Source organism: Rhinolophus sinicus, linkage group LG15 (genome assembly GCF_036562045.2).
Source record: "Rhinolophus sinicus isolate RSC01 linkage group LG15, ASM3656204v1, whole genome shotgun sequence".
In the NCBI taxonomy this organism is placed as follows: domain Eukaryota; kingdom Metazoa; phylum Chordata; class Mammalia; order Chiroptera; family Rhinolophidae; genus Rhinolophus; species Rhinolophus sinicus.
Window position 1 is genome coordinate 29,996,841 of NC_133764.1, and position 22,953 is coordinate 30,019,793.

Here is a 22,953-nt window from a genome sequence, read left to right on the forward strand (position 1 = left end):
CCGGTACTTTCCAGGCCTCTCCCACTTGCAGACTCCTGGTGTCTCCAATTCCACTGTCAGTTCAAGAGGGGCCTGCGGATTGGCAGACGGTTAGTGAGCTCTTTCTCTGAATCGGTTCTCACAGCAACACATGCGAGAGCTGAAGGGAACCTCGAAGTTCATAGTTCAAGTGCTTTTGTTTGAATTTGCAGATGAGGAAAGGGAAACAGACAGCGGTCAAGTGACAAGGACAAGCTGTACAGCAAATGATAATTTTTAAGGTTAATATTCTGAGCTTACCTGTGTTTCCCCCAAAGTAAGACCGGGTCTTATATTAAGGTTTGCTCCAAAAGATGAATTAGGGCTTATGTTCAGGGCATGTCCTCCTGAAAAATCATGTTAGGGATTATTTTCTGGTTAGGTCTTATTTTCAGGGAAACGCGGTATGCTGCTGTCCCATTCACAGGAGCTCTTTCAATTCTGAAAGTGGCCGTTCCACTGGGTGGTGCGTGGCAGGCGTGGACAGGAAAAATGAAATCTGGGGACAGACTCTTCTAAGCGTGGCTGGCATCCTACTGTGATCATATGGAGGTCAGGAACAAGCCAGGACAAAGAGTTAATGTGTCAGGAAGGTGATACGCTTGGATACGCTGAACTCTGCGGCATCAATGTGACTGGGCCACGCGTGGCTCTAGACACTGAGGGACAATCCCAAATACTCGAAAGCCTGAGTTAGTGGTAGAGCTGGGAGTCACATCCTATCTATGTGACTGCAAAGCCACTACCACAGGTTCCTCCCAAACAAGATCACTCCTACTGTCTTAGCAACTCATGCCCCCTTATCTGTCCTTCAGGGAGTGTTAGTCAATACATGTGTCGAGGATTTTTTTTCCCAAAAGTACATTGGCATCCATTAGCAGCACCGAGTTCTGAGGCTAACAAACAGTCCCTGCTCTCGTGTGTGTGTGTGTGTGTGTGTGTGTGTGTGTGTGTGTGGCTGTGTGTGGTGAATGAAATAAGCCCAGGGTCATCCCGAGTAGTTGGGAATTAGTAAGAAGACGCTGGACGGTGCCATTTATGACATGTAGTGCACGCACACTTTCCTTTCTGGCCTTCTGGGCAGATATTCACCCACAAGAATTCTTCTGTGGGAAGTCGGCGAAGGAGTCTATAACATGAGAGTGGCAATCTAGCCAAAGAAATGTGCGCCCCCATGTCTTGCACCCCCACTCCCAGCAGTGGCTGGCTACAGGCAGAGTGACTTCACAAAGGGAAAGAGATGTCAGTGTGGGACTTTGCAGAACAAGAGGCCTCCTCCCTCCACCTTCCCACTGGGTGTTCAGGGAAGCAGGCGTTTCTCTTGATTGTGTTACCTGCCTCCAGTGGGTCTGAGCTGGTGAAGCAACACTTCCCTACATGGAACTTTCCCTGGATTCAGCACCCCCACCTCGAAAACTTTTATAGGAAGTTTGCCTTGCTTCTGTTCTTGCTTCATTATTCTAGTTAAAAAAAAAAAAAAAGCCTGCCTTGGTTTTAAAAGGAACCCTGACTGTCTTTAATTAACCGCAAACCTTGCATTAATTACCAAGGGAAATGGGTGGTGAAGCACAAATACTGTTCTTCTCAGTAAAGAAAGTCACCCGTGGGGGATGCTCTGGGCAAAGCTCCTCACAGGTGGCCAATCCCCACTCTATTCAAACCGGGCTATTTTAGAAACACCCGAGGAGCTAACTCATCTTGTATTTTCTCAGGAAATCTGCACTCCTTCCAAGTGGAAACGCCCAGAAGCTGACATGAACAGAATCTGATGTCTCTACGCACCGTTTTGATGCCGATAACCAGATGCCGATAACTGCAGAGTCCTTTACAAAACACTTGAAAAACAAATGTTTGTGGGGTGCCAGAGCAGCGTAGTGGTGGGGGGAACCGCAAGCAAGACGGCACTGGCTTCTTCTGGCTTTTTTGTGGGCCGCTCTCCCCCACAGCTGAACACGAATCAAGAGAGGAAACATCTCTGCATTTATTTGGGGACATTTCCATTGGTGAACCCAATGATTCCCGAACATTGAAATGTTCACGTTTTCCAACCTTTTTGGTGGGGAACCCAAAGAAGCATCGATCTGCTCTTTGTTTCCTCTCCCATCAGGCTCCCTTTAATGTTTCCTCCCCCATCAAACAGTTAAAAGAAAGTTTCCACGGAAGCGATGAAAAAAAACCCGAAAAACAAAAAACAAAGAAAACACCATTTACAGGTTTCTAAGAGATTTCTCACTTGGCTAATGCATTTACTTTGCAAAAGAAGATCAAGTTCTTTGCAATAATTTCATGGCGATTAATCTTGTACTTAAATGATAATCCTATAATTAAAAGCAATTAAAATCCTGCACAAGAATGACCTGCACAGGGAATGATCCTGAATGCTAATGGGGTAACCTTGAAAGAGGTCCCAGAAATAATTTGTTTTTCCATTTCCCAAAAATGCAGGCATTTAAAGCCCATCTTAAGAATGCTTCTTCATGGCAGGCGTCCCTGAAGTCAGAGTGGATGGACGATGGAGGGTCCCTGTGAAGAATCCAGGGGCTTGAGGACATAAGCAGCAGGAACAGAAGCCATGCCACTTTGAGCTTGGATACTAGGGTATTTTAAGACAAAGGCAAACAGTGCATCAAGGAAAGGACACTGGCGACTCTGCCCCTCGCCCTAGGCTTGCTGCCTCCCAGGGACATCCAGCAACTAAGCCCCCAGGGTGGAAAACTGTGTTGGAATCGGTGCCTGTCGGAACCAGGCAAGAATAACCAGCCGGAGGAGGGCACACGGCTGCTTAGCACACATGTGGCATTTAGCTCTGCCAAAGATAGGTCAGGATGAGGTACCACAGTCAGGATTTAAATAATGTAACGTCTCTTTGAGAAGATGCAACCTCTTTCTTGGCTGATATGTATTTCAGTTAAGGAACCCGGAAGTCATGTGGCTTCATGAATTAGGCTAAAACAGGAGCATTTAAACTTGACCTAGACAGAGGGCTAACACAGGAAGAGTTGCTTGGATTTGAGATCGAGGAGCATAATATAAAGCTGAGTAAATTTTCTTTTATGTGGTGCCTACTGGGTACTTCCATCATCTCCATCACCATCAGCATCATCATCATCTGCTCAACAAACATTATTAGGCACAAATTCAAGGCACTGGACCAGGTACAAGAGATAAGACACCATCTCTGACCTCCAAAGGGTTAACGGTCTGGTACAGGGAGATCCACAAACACATTGACAGTGAGTGAAATCACATGATAAACGTTATGAAGGGCAGGCGGAGAAAGGGGTCAATTTTAGGCAAGGCAGAAAACGTGAAGAGAAGTTTCAGAAAGGTAACTGGAGCTGAGTGTTCAGAAGATGCTCCTGAGGGAGCAGGGGAAACAGCACCAGCAAAAGTGAGACGGTGGGAAATAGCCTGCCCACTGGGGAGACAGCACTCTTCTCTACTATTGGAATACAGAGTGTCAAGGGGTTGAAGGGTGTGGGGCGCATAAGGGATAAGACTGGGGAGGCAGGAACGTAGGGGCTGTTGAAGGGGTCACACAGACACGTGACACCTGATACTTAGGAATAGCCAATCAAGGAAGAAGACAGAGCAGATACACCCACTGTAAACATGCCAGTCATCACCAGACGACCAGAACCAGATGCCCTTGAATGGGGCAAACGTGGAACACTCTTGGGCTATCAGCAAAGCGCTATTTGTTTTCAGCTTAGAGGCACTGCCTGTTCTCTTCTGCAAAGCATGTGCCTGGAATTTTAAGCATGGGGAGCTCTGGCAGGTAAGTGTTAGAGATGGGCTCTTCCGAGACTGTGAGAGTGAGTTCAAGGACCAGTGTGCCGTGGGAAGGGACCACGGCCAGGGAGAAAAAGCCAGGATGACACGTCTGCAGGTTGAGAAAGTACAGAGTCAGGGTCCATGTCTGGCCAGCTCACACACAATCAGAACACATCCTAAAGGGAAATTTATTTCCATCCTTGCCCATTTTCATTCTTCACTTTAAGGCCAGATTCCCTGCTGCCATTTTTATTTGCAGCCATTATCTAAGCCTCGGAAGATGGAGGCTCCGGGGGAAATAATGACAGACCCTCACCCACAATGGTGCCAGTGGCACTGCAGTAATTACACGTGCTGCAGGGCCATCACAGAGTAGCCTCAACTATTAACTGTAGGACAGAAACGTGAAACTGCAAACACTTTGGCCACAGTGCAGGCCACGTCTGTACTAAAGGGAAAGGATCATGAACTAGCACATAACCTTCCATGGGCCACAGCCGGGAGTCTGTGTGAGAGTGGGCGGTACATGCCTGGGCGCTGGGGGCAGAGTGCCCTCCCCTTAGCAGCCCTGTGACCTTGGGCAGGCCACGGGAGCTCTTCCAGCCTGTGTCCTCAGTTACAAAATAATGATAATGACAGCTTTTTGTTCTCCAAGGATCGTTGTGATGAAATAACACATAGAAAAGCATTGAGTCAGGGCCCAGTGACTTAACCAGTGCTGGTTTCTCTTCTCGTAGGACCTAGGCACTCAGTAAATACCAGCCATGTCTCTGGCTTGCTCTAATGTCCCCCTTTTCCGCAACTGCTACTGTTTTGACTTGCTGCCTGTCTATTAGCGTCCCCATCCGGGCCTCTGATGCTGGTTCACCTGGGGGCTTCTTTCCAGCTGCGACTGCTCCCTACAGGGGCCATTGAAGAGCATCACCGGCCGGAACAAAAAGCTCCAACTTCACTTTGCCCAACTTTTTGGAGGTTTGGTGGATGTGAAAAATTTCAAACCACTAGTGTTGAAGGAACAGTACAATGAACACCTATACATTCGATTCTCTCATTAACATTTGCCACACATGCTTCCTCTCTCTCTCTCTCTCTCCACATGTATTTTCATCTCTTTGTTTTCTGAACCATCTGAAAGTTTCAGACATCACATAAAAAAAAAAATCACCCCTAAAACATTCCAGCATTTCCCTCTATCATCACATTACCATTATCACCCAGAAATTTCCCTTGGACACAAAAACATTATCTAAAATACAGTCCAGATTCGGATCCCCCCCTTGTCCTCCAAATGTCCTTTATAAACTGCTGTTTATTTTATTTTTTTTGGCTCCAGGATCCAACCAAGTGCTACAGATTGCATTTGGTTGTCATATCTCTTTAGTTTCCTGTAATTGAGAAAGTCCCCTTGACTGTTTTGTTTTTCATGACATTGACATTTTTTAAAAGTCCAAACAGAATGTCCCTATATCGGGATTTGTCTTTTTCTTTTTTTTTTTTTTTTTGCTGCCCTCATGATTAGATTCAGGTTATAAACTTTTTGGCAAAAATATTTGACAAGTGATGCTGTGCACTTTCTATTGTATCACATCAGGTTGTACACCCTCTCAGTTTGTTGCATTATTGGGGAGACTGAGTTTGATCACTTGGTTAAAGCATCATATATGCAAAATGCCTACACAGGAAAGCACGTAATCAAACTTCCAGTATTCTGACTATATAACCTTAGTGGGATATCATCTAAGGATTTTTAAAAAATGGCACTAAGATCCTGAACTTTATTTGCTAGGTTTGTGTGTCCTTGGTAGAGGTGTTGGTATACCGATTCTGCACGTCATGTGGGGCAGAGCGAATGAGTGAACATATTGATGTCATCAGGAACCCCGGATCTTACTGAGGAGGAGGGAGAATGAGGAAGGGCTGGGAAAGGAAGGGAAGAACTGTGGGCCAGAATCAGAACCAGAAGCATCAGTGTCAAGCCATTGAAAAAAAATTCCTACCTTGACAATAGAAAGAAATTTCCCTCCAGCTCTCCCCACCTCACACTCAAAATCCCTGAAATCCTGGACTGTGTCAAGCTTCCTGAACACACCAGCTCCTTCCATGGCTCTGCATCTTTACCTGAAATGCCCCCTGCCCACTGTCCTCCTGGTTCCACTGTCGCTTCCTAAGGGAAGCCATCTGCAGCTGCCTCAGGGGAGGCACTGTTCTCCCAGCTCCCACTGCACTAAAAGGCCCCTGGTTGTACTGCTTTGTCATCCTCGTTAATGCCTTCATTCCCCCCAAAGACCGCACATTCCACGATGAGGGCCATGTCTTAATTATCTAGCATCCCTGGTGCCTGGTAGAGAGCCTGACACATGCTCAGTAAGTGTATAACGCAGGAATGAATCAAAGAGTGAGAGATTATGATACAAAGCTGGATCTCACTGCCTGGGCTCTGCAGCGAACGTGCTGGGATAAGGTGGGAGAACACAGGGAATATCACTGCTGTAATCACAACATGGCGGTAAGTAAGCCCCGATAGCTGGGCAGGTGAGGGGCGTGCACTAAATTGCACGCAGTCCTAGGAGGTAGACAGAGGATGGAGCCTTTCTGCTGTCAGGAGCCTCAGACCCTGCAGGAAGTCACCCCTCCCTGCCTCCAGGGAACTCGTTGTAGAACTTCAATCTCCATGCCAAATTAACCACCCAAAGTATGAGAGAAAGTTGGACTCTTCTACAGAATAATCTATTTGTGGGAGAAATGTGTCCCTGAAACAGCTGTAAAGCCTATGATATTTTTTCCATTTCCTTACAATATTAAATTGAAAATTGGTTCCCATGAGGGAATTTTTTTTTTAACCACTCCTCCAAACAAAATAAAATATCATACAAAATGTAGAAAACCTATTAAAATAACATATTGAAAGAAAAAAAAATGACACTATTCAGATAACATCAGCACCATTCACCAAAGGCAAAAAACAAAAATGCACCAGGAAACAGAGGCCTTTCCCATAAATACTGCACCAATCTAGAAATGAAACTCATCTCCGATCTCAAAAATTTCCATCCCAAAGTAGGAGTCTTTTGGGAGTTTCTATTTTACTTTGGGAACTATGAGGCGTGATCAAAAGACACGGTGAATGTTTAAATTAAAAAAACTTATTACAGTAAAAGACACATTGCCTTTAATCCCCCTCAAAATAACCCCCCCCCCCCCACACACACACTTTGAACACACTTCTCCCATCGTTCTTGCCACTTTCTGAAGCAGTTCTGGAAGTCCTCTTTTGTGAGTATCTTTAGTTGTGCTGTCATGGCTGTTTCAATGTCTTGAATCACTTTGACTTTGGAGAAGAGCCAGAAGTCGCATGGTGACAGATCCAGTGAATCAGGTGGGTGAGGTCACACTGTAATGTTTTTATTTGACAGCAGTTGCCATATACCAGAAACAATGTGTGGCGCGGAGCATTGTTGGGATGAAGGATGAAGTAAAGACACTCACGAAAGGGGACTTCCAGAACTGCAGTCATTTTATACTGGAATTAAGATGTCTGATGTCTTCTCTTTGGCTCTTTGGCACAATTTCTAGTGACTAACACAAGTACTTATCTTTCACAAATTGATCAGGTACCATTTAAAAATGTGACTACTGTGATACACAAACTACAGTTCTGTAAGGATATTATTATCAGGGCTGCTGTGTGAAGGGCATACGGGAACTCTGCATGACTTTCACAAATTCTTTTTTTTTTTTTGCGTTTGGATCATAAACTCTACTTGTGATGGTTTATTGTTTATATTTGTGTTCCCATTAAAACCAGGCTAATTCTGATTCTGAAAATCTAAAATTGCTCTACATGAAAAGTTTTAGAGAAATGATTACCTATTAGTTATTCCCTTGAGTTTGTTTTTTTGGACTTAGATTGGCTTTCCTTCACACAACTAGCACCTTGATCTTGGACTTCCCAACCTCCAGGACTGTGAGAAATAAAGGTGTGTTGTTGAACTCACCCGGTCCATGGTATGTGTTACAGTGGCCTGAACAGGAATCCAATTCTTATTGATACGATCATTAAAATATCTTCTCTCTACTTCTATCAACTAAATATCTAACTGTGAAATTGACCATATGTGGGACTTTGGACAAGTTATTTAAGTTCTTTGTGTCTCAGTTTCTTCACCTATAAAGGAAGGATAGCAAACTTCCACATAGATTTAAATAAGTTAACTATGTAAAATGCTTACAAAGTGCCCCCTTTGTGGGAAGGGCTCCATGGGTTAAGCTGCTGTTGCTGTTATGATTACTGAGCTCTATTTGAATTTGTATTCCTATAGAGCAGAACTAATCTATGCAAAAAAAATTTTAGACTAATGCTTGAGACGTGGCCTAGATGGCTGTCGTAAGTTACACTTGTTGGTTTTCCTGTGGGAAACGTCTGTCTAACTTGGTGAATCGCCCTGTGCCCTAAGATGATTCTGTCCCTGAGAGGCCAGTTCGACTCTTAGCAATGGTGGAGCAATTAGCATATAAGCCCTAGGAGGCCATTCCCTGCTGTCCTTGCATGATGGGACCTGACCTTTCTCTTCTACCTGAGTACCGCTGTGCCTCCTCGGCCAGAGCATCTGTGCCCCTCTGTGCAGTTGCACGTCTGCAAGCCTCTTGAGGCTCGTAGAAGAGACTGAAAGACTCTGATTGCGCCATATGGTGGCTGCTTTTATTACAGGAGAAGATGGGGTGGAGGGTGTGGGGGGAGGGGGAGAGGTCCGGCAAGCACAGTGTGAGTTTTGCCTGTACTCAGAAGCAAAATGCGTGAGAGCTGAGCATTGAAAGACTTGGCCCAGGAGCTGGGGACCTCACAGTTCAGCTCTGACTCTCCCCTGGGATGTCTATTGTGTTGCCAACAGGGAAAGCTTTATAAAGCTAAGGAAAAACAATGAGCTGTTTAGCCAATAGGCATCCACTTTATGCCTCTCAGTCCCTTACCACCTACTCAGACACTCTTCTGTGGTACTGTTCTCCTGAACTGCATGCTCTCTGTGCCCAAGACATGACTTGGACGAGGTAGGAGCCTTCGTGGGAGACAGAGAAACGGGCGAGGCTGCGACAACGCAGACCTGACCCCCACGTGCGTCTGTGATGGGCCCTGAGTCACAGCTCAGTCTGGACCGTCAGCTGTCGTTGGTTTATTTTGTAAGGTTATCCAGAGGCTAAGTGTGTTCGCCCTCTTCGAGCAACATCTCAAAACCCTTTGATTTTCCCTAAGAGGACAGCACCGCGTAGAAAATTTGCTTATTAAAAAAAAAACAAAAAGTGAGGATGTTATCAAAAGTGAGCTTTCTCTGAAACTAACTCCTCTCTTTTTCCCCCTTTAAATAGACCCTTTCAGTCTCCTCCCCCCCCCATATCTTCTGTTATTTACAAGTAAATAACATTAAAAGTAGTCTTCCCATTTTTGTGACCGTTTAAAATTCCTAAATACAAATGGAAACAAAATAGCTTTGCTGTCCAAACGAAAAACGAATGCCCTTGCCAAAGGACAGAGAGGGCAGGGTGGTATGGGAGGGAGCTAGGAAACAAGGTTGACACCTGCCAGCGAAACCAAAAATCAACACGGAGTCGTTGCGGCAGATAAGTTAAGTATCTGAGAACACAGGCTGGATGGCTCCTGGGCCAGCAGGACTCCGGGGTGAGATGACTGAGTGAGTTGCTATAGCTAAAGTGGGTTTGGTGGGAAAAGCAAAGGAAAAGCCGCGCCATGGCAGAGCCCATCCAGACACGGCCCCAAAGAGGGAGAGTCCTGGCCCCTGGCAGGGAGTTCCGGTCCCAGGGCTGGGCGGTTTGTAGGAGGTGCACGTCGTGTGGAAATGGGAAGCACAGGGCATGGAGTCCAAATGCCCTGGTTCCAATCCTGGCTCCTCACTTACTCTGTGACACTGCATGTTTCTGACTTCTCTGTGCCTCAGTTTCCTCTTCTAGAACACGAGGCTAATGATTGGGTAATCGTGAGGACTCAGTAATCTACGAGGAGTTCTTAGCACCGCGCCTAACACAGAGGAAGAATAAACGCTCAGGGGCTCGTGGTCATTATGACGGATTTACCAGGTCATCACTGCCTGATGCCATTAAACATCTGGCTCATTCATTACCTCCCTGGCCCTAGCTCCACTCCCAATGACAGCATTTTGCTTAGTTGGCTTCCCAGTCATCGGGGGATCATACGCTGTCCTGGCCGGCGGAGTACCCCGACCCCCACGGCTTGACTCTGCATGACATCGAGCGTTTGGGAGGGTGGCGTACAAGGCAGCATCCTGGGAGGTGTGTTAATGAGAAGCCGGGGCTCTGCGCCTGACCAGCTCCGAGGCAACGAGAAGCCCGGCTTTCTGAGCCCTGCCTGGGCGTCACCCCGGCTGTCACACGAATGCCTGCTGGGAAGCTGCATGCCTTCCACTCCCACGAGCACGCCTCACCTGTGACGTGGAGCTTTTCGTCGGTGACCTCCGCCTTCAGGTAGATGCGCCCCCTCTTCTCTGTGTGGTCCATCCCGCAGAGGCTGGGGACGTTGATGACGCACTGTTTGTGCACGTTCATGTCGCAGGCTGTGAAATCCAGGAAGCAGAGAATGAGGATGGGCATATGGACGCAAACCATCACTTCCTCAGTGTTTTGGTTGTACGAACACAAGCGAAAACGAGCTGCCCTTTACAACTTGATACTTTGCTGTCATAGTGTTGGTGACATAAAGAACTGTTAGCAGATGTCCCTTATAGCACATGCTTCGTCTGAGTGACAATATCCTTAAAATACCCGTATCTGTCCAGTCTTAACTGGAGCAAAACGCCCTGCCTGGTCTTCCGTGACTGCTTCAAATGTTTAACCGTATACAAAATTCACAGAGGTAAACGCATACAGAGCACAGGCAACCTCGTATTTTACAAACACAAGTCTTTTTTAAAAAGAAGTAAAAAAAGCAATGTATTTAAGACTTCTTGAAAATACAGAGTTAGCTTAGGAAAGGAAAATTTTATGAATTTCCTATACTCAACCCACAGATTCTCACTGTTTCTGAGTGGTGAGCTAGGAAGACATGAGGGATTCTTTGGCAAAAAGTATCTTCTGTTGAAAAATCTGCATATTATTTGTCTCTGTACATAAAATATTATTTTCCTCATGCCTTCCTAGCTCACCACTCAGAAAGAGTGAGAATCTGTGGGTTGAGTATAGGAAACATAAAATTTTCCTTGCCTAACTCTGTATTTTCAAGAAGTCTTAAATACATTGCTTTTCTGGCTTTTTTTTTTTTTTTAAAGGACTTGTGTTTGATATTTTAAACCTGTCTTCAAATATTTATATATGATCCCGGGTAAAACAAATACATGTCTGGCACGATAAGCCCGTCCTTACCCGCTGACATTATGTGGGTGAGACGGGGAGGATACAGAAAGATCAGTCACTGGATGAACCAAAGACACCGTGACGAGAACCTTGTGAGCTGCGTACACACAGAAGCCTGTGTAGGTGTTGCCGCGAGCTCCACGGCCCTCGCCCCCGCAGGCTTCCAGAGGAGGACCGGCCACGGGGATCCTCGCACATCCTCGATGGGACGCCACAAGGCTCTCCTGTAACCTCACAGGTGGAGCCTTCACGCCATTTCCTTGGGGGTGTTCAGTTTTAATGTGGTGAAGTAAATCGCAAGAAGCATTGTAAAGAATGTATATCTGTTATGACTGAACCCTGACAGGACGATGAAACAAGGAGGAAACAACGGGCGGATTCACAAACGGGGATTCTGTTTAGGCTTCCATTTCCAAAGCGAACTGTTCAAAATCATGTACCTTGATTTAGCGAAAATGCAGACTCTCGAAGTATCTTTAAGTGCCTGGATAGAATTTGTAACTTACAGGAAATAAATGCCACGGCCTCTGGAAAAGGCTGGACACCAGGGAGGACGCGGGAAGTGAATGTTCACCAGCCGTGTTCGCATCTCAGCCCTACTATTTCGTGACTTTTATACCTTGGGAAGCTTTTTGGCTCTGATTCCATTTCTTACTCTGCAAACTCAAAGGCTGGCCTAGACAAGTGGTTGGTCATTGCTTTTTTCCACCAAGCACAGCTGTATATAGTATTATGGCACCACAACCTGGAAGAGCACAGGCAGAGGTTTCTTCTCCACAGAAGTTAAGGGAGGCGCTGGGGTCCTGGGCTGGGGTCCTGGGCTGGGGTCCTGGCGCCCATCTGCCTCTTCTTCTCCTCCCTCCAGGAGGGAGCACAGGCAGACTCCAGAGAAAGGAGTTCAAGACAAAACGAAACAAAAAGCTCTGGTTCTCAGTGGTTTTCAAGTCTTTTTAGTACGGGAACCCACTTTGGACACAAAAGCTGAAGCAGATTCCTAATATATAAACTAGATGAGTATTCTTTTGTTAGCATACACTTAGTTAATAAATTCCAACTTATACCATTTATTTATTATAAAGACATCAGTGATAACCAGTAAAACCCTCTGGGACAGGTAAAGTCTCAGCTGAGCTTCTGCAACTCATTTATTTACATATTTTGTTACACAGTATCCAAAAATCCGGGTCCATACGGATGTGCAAACGGTAACACTGTGGAACTCCACGCCTCACAGTAGCAGACTCTTCAGTGAATGAAGAGGATGGATGACCCTGGAGAAACCTGAGTGCACCTTCTGCCCAGTGAGTGAAACTGGCAACACCCAGTCTCAGTGTCATCTTCAACTTGTCAAGGTTGAGTGGGTGACATTCAAGTGTTCACTTTTGTTCCAAGTTTCCAAGCAGTTAAAAGTATGTTTACAAATGCACTTACATTTTGCCCCTGCAGAACCCCTGAAAACCATGTCCTTGGAATCTCAGGGTTTCTTACAACACAGCAGGCCACTGTTGGGATCATCGCAAAGGTCTCGCTGGGCCATTCCATCCCTCGGCTTTGGGAGGGGAAGACCCTGTGTTCTGAGAAACTATCCATCTCCTCTCTAATGTCCCCGTATCTTGATTCTTCTATACTGTGTTTGTTCCAGGTGGGATACCCATATAAAGCCTTAATGAGTGACAACAGGTTGGTATTTCCATAATGCTTCCTTGTCTACTAGAAAAACAGACTCAGTAATTACCTTTCATGTCCTGAAAGTATAAACTTCTATTTAAGCAAATACATAGCCTGGGGAGTCTCAAAATATAAGAATTACCAAAGCAAAGAATTTCCACAGTTGTTTTTCTTTCCTCCTGCTAGCGGATGGAGATACATAGAGAACAGAAAAGGAGACTGGAAGGGCTGGTGCCTCCCTCGTCAGGGTCTGCGGTGATTTCCTCTCTAACGGGACTGATTAAATCTGATCTGTCCGTGGACATGCAGGGTGAGTGAACTTAAGTAAGATGCATCCTGGCTTTGATGTGCATTGTGGTTTCGGTTAAGGAGAGCCTCCTGGATTTTTCTGCAGTCCACCCGCTAGTTAGAGACAGAACTGGAGAATGACTATGGCTGCTTAGCTTGTTTGGAAACCCACCCCATGTGGGAATCTGCAGGTGCAGAGTCTTCTTTCAACACATAGCACTTGCTTCGGGGTTTGACAAGCCTGCATTTACAGTGATTGAAGATTTCTACCACGAAAAAATGTGACAGCACCAACTTCCTCATAAATTGGGTACTGTTTTTGATTCATAATTAGGCAATTAAGTAGTTTAATAAACGAGAACTTTGATGGTGGAGAAATCCTACAGTTCATCGGTCTGCTACGTATCTGAATGAATTCTCGTTATTGATGAGAAGTTACTGAACCTGAAGTGTCCGGCAAGCCCTGGGCATACGTGTTAGAGCCTTGCCATCTACTGGAAGACAAAAAAACACATACTTACTGTCACATTTCATCCCTTGATGAATAAGTCCGTACAGCAATGATCCACAGTGATCACAGAACGTGGGGCTTCCATAAGTGTGGATTTTAAACTTGTGCTTGCTCCTGGGGTCCTGTGGGGAGAAACAGCACAGTACTCATTCCAGTCATAAGAGGACCACATTTTAGGACTAAGCCAAGCTCACTCACTCAGGCCCCACCACTCCCCATTCCCATGTCAAGCGTCAATGGAACCAGACTATGCACTGTTCTCGCGGGTCATGCCGTGGGTGGTAGGGATTCTGCCACATCACATTTTATTAGGCTGCCCATTCTGTTCCATGTAACGTGTAATCAGCCATGTTTCTTCTCTGTACGGCATGTAATTTGCACACACCAGGGTTTCCACCAAAGTTATCCCTTCTGGACCTATAGTCATCAATGTGCTTGAGGGCAAGCACGGTGTTTCAGACACCGCCCTACGTCTGTACCCCCAGTGCCCAGCTCAGGCTGCAGCGCACAGTAGGCACAAAATCAGGGTGTGTTTGTGAAGCTGAACTGAGACTGGGCGATCTCCTTTTGGGCAAGGTTTCCAGAAACACCATATATTAATATATTGTAAGAGTGGGGATGCCCCCACACGGCCACGGATGTCTTCCTGCTGTGGTGCTATTTCCAAAGCATTCTGTGCATTTGCACGGGGAAACTCCGGCATAATCAGGTGAGAATTGGAAATGCACTGAAAGCACACGTGCCGTAGCCCCCTGCTACCATGCACGTTACGGAAGGTACAACGACGCAGCTTATTCTCAAGTAGTGCTCTTGTTCCTCAATCCACAGATAGATTATAGATAAGTAAACATTATATGTAGCACACACCACAGTAATAAGATCATGGCCCCTGGAGTCAGACTGCCTGGGTTCAAAGCCGAGTTCTTCTACTTCCCAGAAGCGTGACCTTGGACAAAGGATTTGTCCTTTTGCCTCATCTGTAAACTAGGGCATTACTAGCACCTGTCTCACATAGTTGTGACGAAGACAGAGCAAGTCATTCTTAGTCAAGGGCTGAGATGGGATAATCCATGGAAAGCAGCCCAGGTGCCGGTGATTTGAGGGAATTCCCAAGGTGATTTTGACTTTATAAAGGCAGTTGATGTTTTGGTTGGAACCTAAAATCTAAGCCACATACACGCCAATGAATTATGCTTCCTTTTTAAATTCTGAAATCCTGGAACATTTCAATCATGTGGAATAATATAAAAAACAGTAAATCAAACACTCATGTAAGTAAGCTCCACCTACACTTGATAAATGTCAGCAATTCCCTCAACTTTTTTCACTGTGTAATTACTATCCTCCTTTTATGGAGCTGTTAGTGTCCTTCAAAGTCACACAGTCGGTGAATACCCGCCACGGAATCTGACCAATATCTGCGTCTTTAACACTGATTTCCATCTAAGAGCTTTCAGAAAGTCACTCAGAATGAGGCTCTGGTCTTAACATTTTTTTATTTTTATTTATTTTTTTTGTATTTGCAACACAATTTTTTTTTTTTGACATGAGGACACCGCCTGTTTTGTAAATAAAGTTTTATTGGAACACAGCCATGCTCATTCCTTTACATATTTTCTGTGGCTACAATGGCTGAGTTGAATAGTCGTGACAGAGCCTGCAAGGCCCACAAAGCCTAAAATATGTACTACCTGGCCCTTTCGGAAAAGGTTTGCCAATCTCTGCTTTATGACCATAGTGTTCAAAGTATGGTCCCTGCACAGCAACCCCATCACCTGGAACTTGCTAGAAATGAAATTCTTTAGCCCCCGCCCACACCAACTGAATCAGGAACTCTGCAGGAGAGGCCTCAAGGTCTGTGATGGGACATGTCCTGCAGGCGGCCCTGATGTTGTCATGCATGCTGAGGACTGAGACCCACCGCTTCAGAAGGTCCCCAATAAATGTTTAGCAAGTGCTTCACAAGTGCAAGGTACGTGCAAATGTAGATGCTTGAAAATATTCTTGAGGTATCTTTACTTTCTCAGCGTCTCTTAGGGTGTGAAAACTCAACTCTTTTCTTGGGAGATGCCTCTTCTCGTAAGTAGTAGCTGTGACTATGGTATCGCGTACGAGCTGAACCTTCCTTCCACTCTTCAAGCAGCCCACTGAATTTCCCCAAAACCCAGGACGTTAGGCAGAGAATGTCAAGGGAATAGGCCCATGGCGGCATCGATGGAAAGTTCCCACGAGGACAGCACAGGTGCTGTGCTACCACGCGGAGGGCAAAGGGTGCCAGGGGAAAGGACGCAGCCAGTTTTCCCTGCAGAAGCCAGGCATCAACAACTGATGCTAACTAATCAAGCGCGGCAGCTGACACGCAGCCCTCCGGGGCCCAGGCGTGCCAGGCAGCCCCGGGGCAGCTGTCCTGCCAGCTAGTTGTCACACTGATTCTGTTGATGTGGCACATGGGTAACCTGCTTCACTTTTCAAGAAAATCCAAGTCTTACTCATCCAACCCCCACATGGGTCCTTCAAGCTCTAACTGTTTGAAGATATAGGGAGAGAGGAAACCACTGCTTCCATTTCCTGTGGAAGTCTGGAGAATGACCAAGTCTCGGAGGCATCACACTTCCAAACCACGAGTTGCCAAGGACCATGCCTGTGATAATGACAACCAGCACCACAGCACCGGCTCGCTGACCACCACTTTTCGATGGGTACTTTACAGTAACCAAGATCTCTCCAGGAAACAGAGCATTTACCTACCCGGTCCTGGAGACCTGTGTTCCTACAGACTCAGGGACCTCAGAAAAGTCATGTCACTTGCTTAGAAAGCAGAAATAAAACTAGCCTGCTTATGTCACAGTCTGGGGTGAGGCTTAACTTAGGGAACATATAAGAAAGGGCAACCTGACAATGCCTACACAAAGCCGAGAGAAGACGACTACAATTATATTATCCTTGGAAGTAAACCAGGGTGTCTAAGCTTTCCTTCACTTCAGGATACTTCAGTGACATAGGCCCGAATGGGAAGGAGGCAGAATGCCAGTGAGCCTCAGTCCTCACCAGTGATTGGAGCCAAAGTCAAAGCGGCAAGAAGCCAGGGGACTTTCTGTGGGTCCTGAGCTCCTGCCCTCTGCCTGAGACTGGCCTTCCAAGGCAAACACCCCAAGCCGAGTGGTAAATTGGGAAACCACCTGCCCGCCCAACTGGCCTATGCACGGCCTGGACCAAATAGACGGGTACGTCTCCCACACACCAGAAACGGAACGCAGAAGCAGAAAAACTCCCTTCCAGTCTAATTAATGTCACCTAGCCAGACAAAAGAACGTCGGTGTTAGGTAACGAGCTGTGACTTACAGTGATCTGCAGAGAGCAACTGTACTAAACAGCTCCCAGGGTCTGGGTTCCTATCGAGAGTCACGAAATAGCAGTGCCTTCACTACTTTGGGTCCCGATGTCCTCATCCGGAACCTGAAGGCGTTGGATCGGATCGGCATCTTTAAAGTGGTACTGCCTGGAGCCCTAATGTTGTCAGGAGGTGCCTGGGAGCTGCTGAGGATCGGAGAGGGAGACGGCAAGGGGGGGGGGGCGCTGCTAAAATAAAAGCTTGAAAGCAACTGGACTAGATGCTCTCTCTGATTGTCTTGTTTTTAGAAAGAAAACAAACTTTTTATTTTTACTTGAAATAATTTAAGACTCAAGAATTTGCAAAAACAGTACTGACTGTTCTCATAGACTCTTCCCCAGCTTTCCCCAGTGGTAACATCTTATATAACCGTCGGACATTAGCAAAACCAGGACACTGGCACCGCTGCAGCCCCATTAATGAAATGTCAGACTCCACAGGGTCACCAGATCTTACACGCAGAATTCCAGTGCACGTATTTTTATTGTACAGCGTATGGTTGAAGTACACTGTTTACTGAGTGTGGGGAACACAGTAGTATTTGCTGGGAATGCTCATTCAGGCAGAACTGCACCAAGAAGCCGTGTGTGGCTTGTTCATCAAATATATAACCGACTGGATCTCTTGTGAAGGGGTCATGGGAGGATGCGTCTTCACAGATCTGTCTGAAAAGTGGAGTCAGAATGCTGCTCGCTACGTAAAGGAACCACGTGCTGTTTCCAAAACTCTCTGGTCAGTTTTTCAAAACCAAAACCAAAAGACTGAGTGCTTACCCAAAGCATGGTGCTGGTTAGGGGTCAGTGGACAGTGCAAGACGTGTAAGTTACGGGTTTCCTGGTGACACCTGCAACCTGATAGTAAGACTAGACAAACTACAGGACACCGAGACATGAGCTGTCCCCCACTGGCTCCAGAGTAGTTTTCGGGACAGGTGCCACGTGACTCATACACACCAGGACTGCTGTGGGGTTCATGGGAGGCTGTGTGTGGTCAGGGAGGCAGGTGGATGGAGAGAAGTTGAGTCTATGGTGTCCATATGTCCAAGGCCCATTGTCCTCAGCTTGTGAGAGGCAGCTCTTGATGGTCGGGGTCTCTGGATTCGTTCCTACATCTATAAACCTTGACATCGCATTCTTTTTCTTTTAACTAAAGTTTATTGGGGTAACAGTTGTTAGGAAAGTTTCATGACATCCAATTCTTTACTTGGGTGGCCCCCAGGTAGCACCCAGGCTTCTCTCCTCTTGCGTTGGGCGTTCCCTCTACCTGGCATTGCCATCTTATGCCCCGGCTCCACCTGCGGAAATGCCTAAGAAGGCAATAACGAAGGCTGCTTCCTCCTCCCATGATGCCTCTCCAGACGTCAGTGCCAGATACGATTCTTCTCTTTCCTCCGACCTTCCAGAGAATGTTATTTTTGTCTTTTATGTACCACGTACACATTTTGCCACTTAAGATAGTTATTACTCTGTCTACCTCCTCTTTCATTTCACACACACACACACACACACATGACACACACACACACGGCACACACCACAGTCTAAAACAGAGTTCCTAAAGCATATTGCTGAATTAGCAACTGGGCCAGAACAAGGCTAACAACTAAGTTTTAAGTATTAACTTGATCTCCAAGCTTCCTGGAAACCAAAGAAAACATGAAAAAGTAGCATAATAGATTCCTTTGGGACTGCAAAGCCACCCGAACACAGAAAACCGTCTTAGCATCCTCTAAAATCACTTTCTTTTATACATGGTGGACTTGCAGTAAATGCATGCGAAAGGAACTGCTAAACCTTTAGCAAAGCATACTTTTATCACAGTTCACCTGAAGCTTCTAGATCAAGTTATCCCGCATACGTTGAGTTTGGTCGTACCTAGTGCCACAAAGAAGTATCTAGTATTCACCAAGTCGTCACAATTACCAAGTTAGCAACATTTTCCCATTTAGTGCAAGTCATGTAAATCTAACTTCTTACTTCTCTAGGCGTTGGCAACCTCTTATTAAGTGGAGCATGAAACCTGCTGTCATATGTGACAAGCCTGACATTATATTATAACGAAAGTGAAAAACATTCAGCTCAGACACTTCTATCATATACACGGTTGGGGGAGAAAAAACAGTTTTTGACTAAACCAATTTTCATAGGCACAAATGAGGTCTAACTCACAAATCTAAATCTGGACCTCTTAGGGAAAAAAACACACACAAATGAAAATTTCAAGTTCTATTGAAAGCATCTGCTATCTGCTAGTCTGTTTCTCATAGCCTAGTTTTATAATATAGCAACTTAATTAGCCTTCCTTGGAAACATTTCTCAGCACTTCTACCAGGACTTTTTCAAAGTCTTTCTCATCAGCCCTACCACCTCCACCACCATCATTTTGTAAGGTGTTAAAAATAAACCCATGGATCTATACTGCACCAAATTTTGATGCTGATTGGGCCTTACATTTCCTAGATGTCTTCTTGTATAATATTACCTATAACCATCTGGAAGGTGTATTCTAGGCAAGTTGGAATTGCAGGCTTCAGGGATGGAGACTAATCCAGCAAAGTGCAGTGGGAAACATTTAGAGAGCTTAAAGCTCCATGTCACCAGGAGGCAGGCAGTCAGTGATGCGTTTCTGTTTTTCAGGGATGCTATTTGATGAGGTTGTTGATATCCAAATAACCTGAACAGACATCACTTCGAATGCCCTTTTAATTCAATGAGTAAAATAATGGCAGGCTGTTTGCCGGAGGCCGTCCTGGCTTGAGTTTTCCACCTGTATTGGAATGTCTCTGGAAAACCCCACGGGGTTCTCTTAGGGGACAAAAATAGCTGCCATTGAGGGTTGGAGTTCAGACTTTGTTTCTGGAAAAGACTGCTGTTAACTGAGCGAAGAAGCCCTGCGGTGTAACTTCCTCAACCACCCAGAGCAGTGTGGCTCCTTCAAGTGGCTCCCTCTAAATACCAAGGAAAATTCTCCGCTTTCACCATCTGATGTGTTCTCATGAATCATGCTTGTAAGCCATGCTTGGGTCTAAATGTCACCCACATGCTGACTACACAAGCAACACCAAAAAACATTGCCCCAAGGGCAAATCTGGCATCATTTCTGTGATCTTATATTTCTTGGGAAGTTTTTTTTTTTTTTAACTGTATGATTGAAAAAATTCCTACTTTAAATGATTGTTAACATGAGGATATTACCAAAACCAGACCATATGACCAAGGTGATTTTATGGAACTTGGGTATCATTATAATTGTCACTTTGGGTCTCTTATACTGAGCCAGGCACCCACAGCCCTTCGCAGGCTGCTGAGTCAGCTCGGCTGACTCTTCATTTGGGCTTGGGGAAGCACAATGGCCTTTGATTACGCTACTCTTGTTGGATGTTACCTGTTCTAAGAAACAACTAAGGAACTTCATTTCTGGTGACAGTTAATTTTAGTTCTCAACATAACCCTCTTTTATTCTCATGAATAACATTCCCCTTTACTGTTGGACTGACTTGTCAAATCAGGCTTTGCTACTGGGAGGATTTTTATGGGTCCTTTGCTAAACTATGTAAGATGATATAATCATTAAATTTGAATCCAGAAACTCTAAATAAACTTCTATATAAATCTCTACCAGCAAGGCAATGGCTACATAAACCATAACATACTTATACTAAGGAATACTATGTAGCAGTTAAATCTAATGAGCTGCAACTTTCTGTAACAACATGGACAGATCTCTAAGCTATACTGTCTCATGAAAAGAGCAAGCCACAGAATAAAACATAAAATATAACGACATCTATGTAAAAAACAGTGTTAAATAGAACTTCCGGACCCAGAACAATAATATAGCTTTTCTCCAGATAGATATGAAAGTAAAATGTCTCTAGAGAAGTGTGGGGACAGACTAGCTTCAGAGATGACAGTGAGAAGAGCCTTTAAATATTATCTGAAAGACTGAAGTTAAAAAAAAAAGAATTCATACAGTACCTATGTAATGCAAATTACCATGAATCACACCTGAATATATCTGGTTATATTTCAGCTGGTTCATGAGACGCCATTAGAGGGAAAGCCCCGCGTGCTGATGGAATTGGGGCACAACTGCTACATTTGGTGATAAATGTGCTTTGTCTACAGCTTCTCTAGCAATCTGCTGAGAAGGTGTCTATGTGAGGTCACTAGGCAGATATTTGGCACCATGAGCCACCCATACAACTGAAATCGTAACTAAAAGCAATAATGTATCATAACCAACATCTCCCCACTTGTAATAAGCTTTATATGTTGTCCTCACCTCCAGACATAAACTTAACATGTATCAATGTCACATCAATTACAAAAGAACCTTTGACGGTTTAGTATGAAATTCTGATATTAAAATGGTTAATATGTGCAAATGTTCAAATCACAAAGCCCTATTATTTCCTAGTTAATTATTGAATTTCTTCATTTCACCTCAAAAATTTTTTACTGTACACCTACAATGTGCCAGGTGGTGTTTCCACAGTGACGAAGATACCAGGTGTGGCGGAGGTCCTGTCCCACTCGGTAGAGGCTGGGTTATACTGTGTTAACAAGTCACTTTCTCATAGATTACTCCTGACTTTCACTGGCTTACCCCAATAAACATTTATTTCTCCCTGTTCGCTCTGGGAACCAAGCTGGGAGAGCAGTTTCTATCTGGGATATTGCCAGTTCTCATGGCAAAGGACAAAGAAATGGCAGAATCACTCAATGGCTCCTACTTGGAAATGGTGCCACCATTTCTGCTCACATTTCATTGGTAAAAGCAAGACAGAAGGCCAAGCTGTAAGTCAACAGGGCGAGGGTTTATAATTTTCCTCAAGAAGGGGCAGTGAACATTTTGAATAATCATATAATCTGCAAAGACACACAGAAAACTCCGAGTCTATTGCATTTTACATTATTTGATGAAAACAACAGAATGGGTCAGAACTTAACCTTTGAAAGCTTGTAGGTTTAAGCTCAACTGAATATGGTTTGAAGTTGGTGATGTAAAAACAAACCATCTACCTTTTAGATTTAGTATGAGCTTAGCGGCAAAGCAGTAAAGAAGACCCCCTCCCACCCCAAGTCTCATTGGCTTACTACGGTAAACATGTATTTCTAACTCAGGTTATATGTCAGGGGCTTCAGGGAAGGCGCACATGCCTGCTCATCTGTCACCAAGGGATGAAGGGACAATGGCTATTTGGGACACCCTCATTCTCATTCTCAGAGAGAGGAAAGCAAGAGGTGGAGGTGAACAACGCAGGATGGTAGTGCCTCTTGCAAATGGCATGCTTCTCACCCCTCACTTACCACCCGTGAAGGCAAGTCACAAGGCAAGCCTGACTCTGGGTGGGGCAAGCTCGTCTCCCGGGGAGGCATGAGTGGAATTGTTCACCCTCGTATAGGTGACGATGCAAACGGTGGGGACAGTAAGAAAACCTTCCAGACAATCCTTTAGTTCTTTACTGACACCAGGTATTCAGGAGTTCATGAAAGGTTTTGTTTCAGGGATAAATCATTATTTTTCTTTTTCCTACAAGTCATACTGACTCCTCCAAAGAAAATCATTGAAATGTGATGTTTCTTTGCTCAGCAATGTGAATTCATTACTTTAATTAGCTCGTTTCAGTAAAATCTCACATTTAAAAAATGTCATTTGTTTTAAGTTTCGATTTTCAAATACTTTTAGGTGTACTAGTTGTAAACAGTACAGAGTCGCATGCGACCCTTCACCCAGCGTCCTCCCACTGATAGCGTTGTACCAAACCATAGAACATGATCGAAATCCAGACACAGACATTGGTACGATGCCACTGGGATTTCACCACTTCTCGCAGGCCCTCAGTGTGCACCTGCGTGTGCAGCTTTCGGAAATCTTATCACATTCAGTCCTGAGACAGAAGAACTCCATCAGCACGAGGACG

General features: G+C 45.1%; 1 protein-coding gene across 1 annotated transcript in view; it reads right to left on the reverse strand.

Annotated features, from left to right (window-relative positions):
- PRKCA (protein kinase C alpha) overlaps positions 1 to 22,953 on the reverse strand; it is a 383,486-nt gene that overhangs the window by 100,915 nt on the left and 259,618 nt on the right. Inside the window, exons 4-5 of the mRNA XM_019732863.2 lie at positions 13,647 to 13,758; positions 10,245 to 10,373 (exon numbers count right to left, since the gene is read on the reverse strand). Coding sequence (XP_019588422.1) covers positions 10,245 to 10,373; positions 13,647 to 13,758 — 241 coding nt within the window. The remainder of the gene's footprint in view (positions 1 to 10,244; positions 10,374 to 13,646; positions 13,759 to 22,953) is intronic.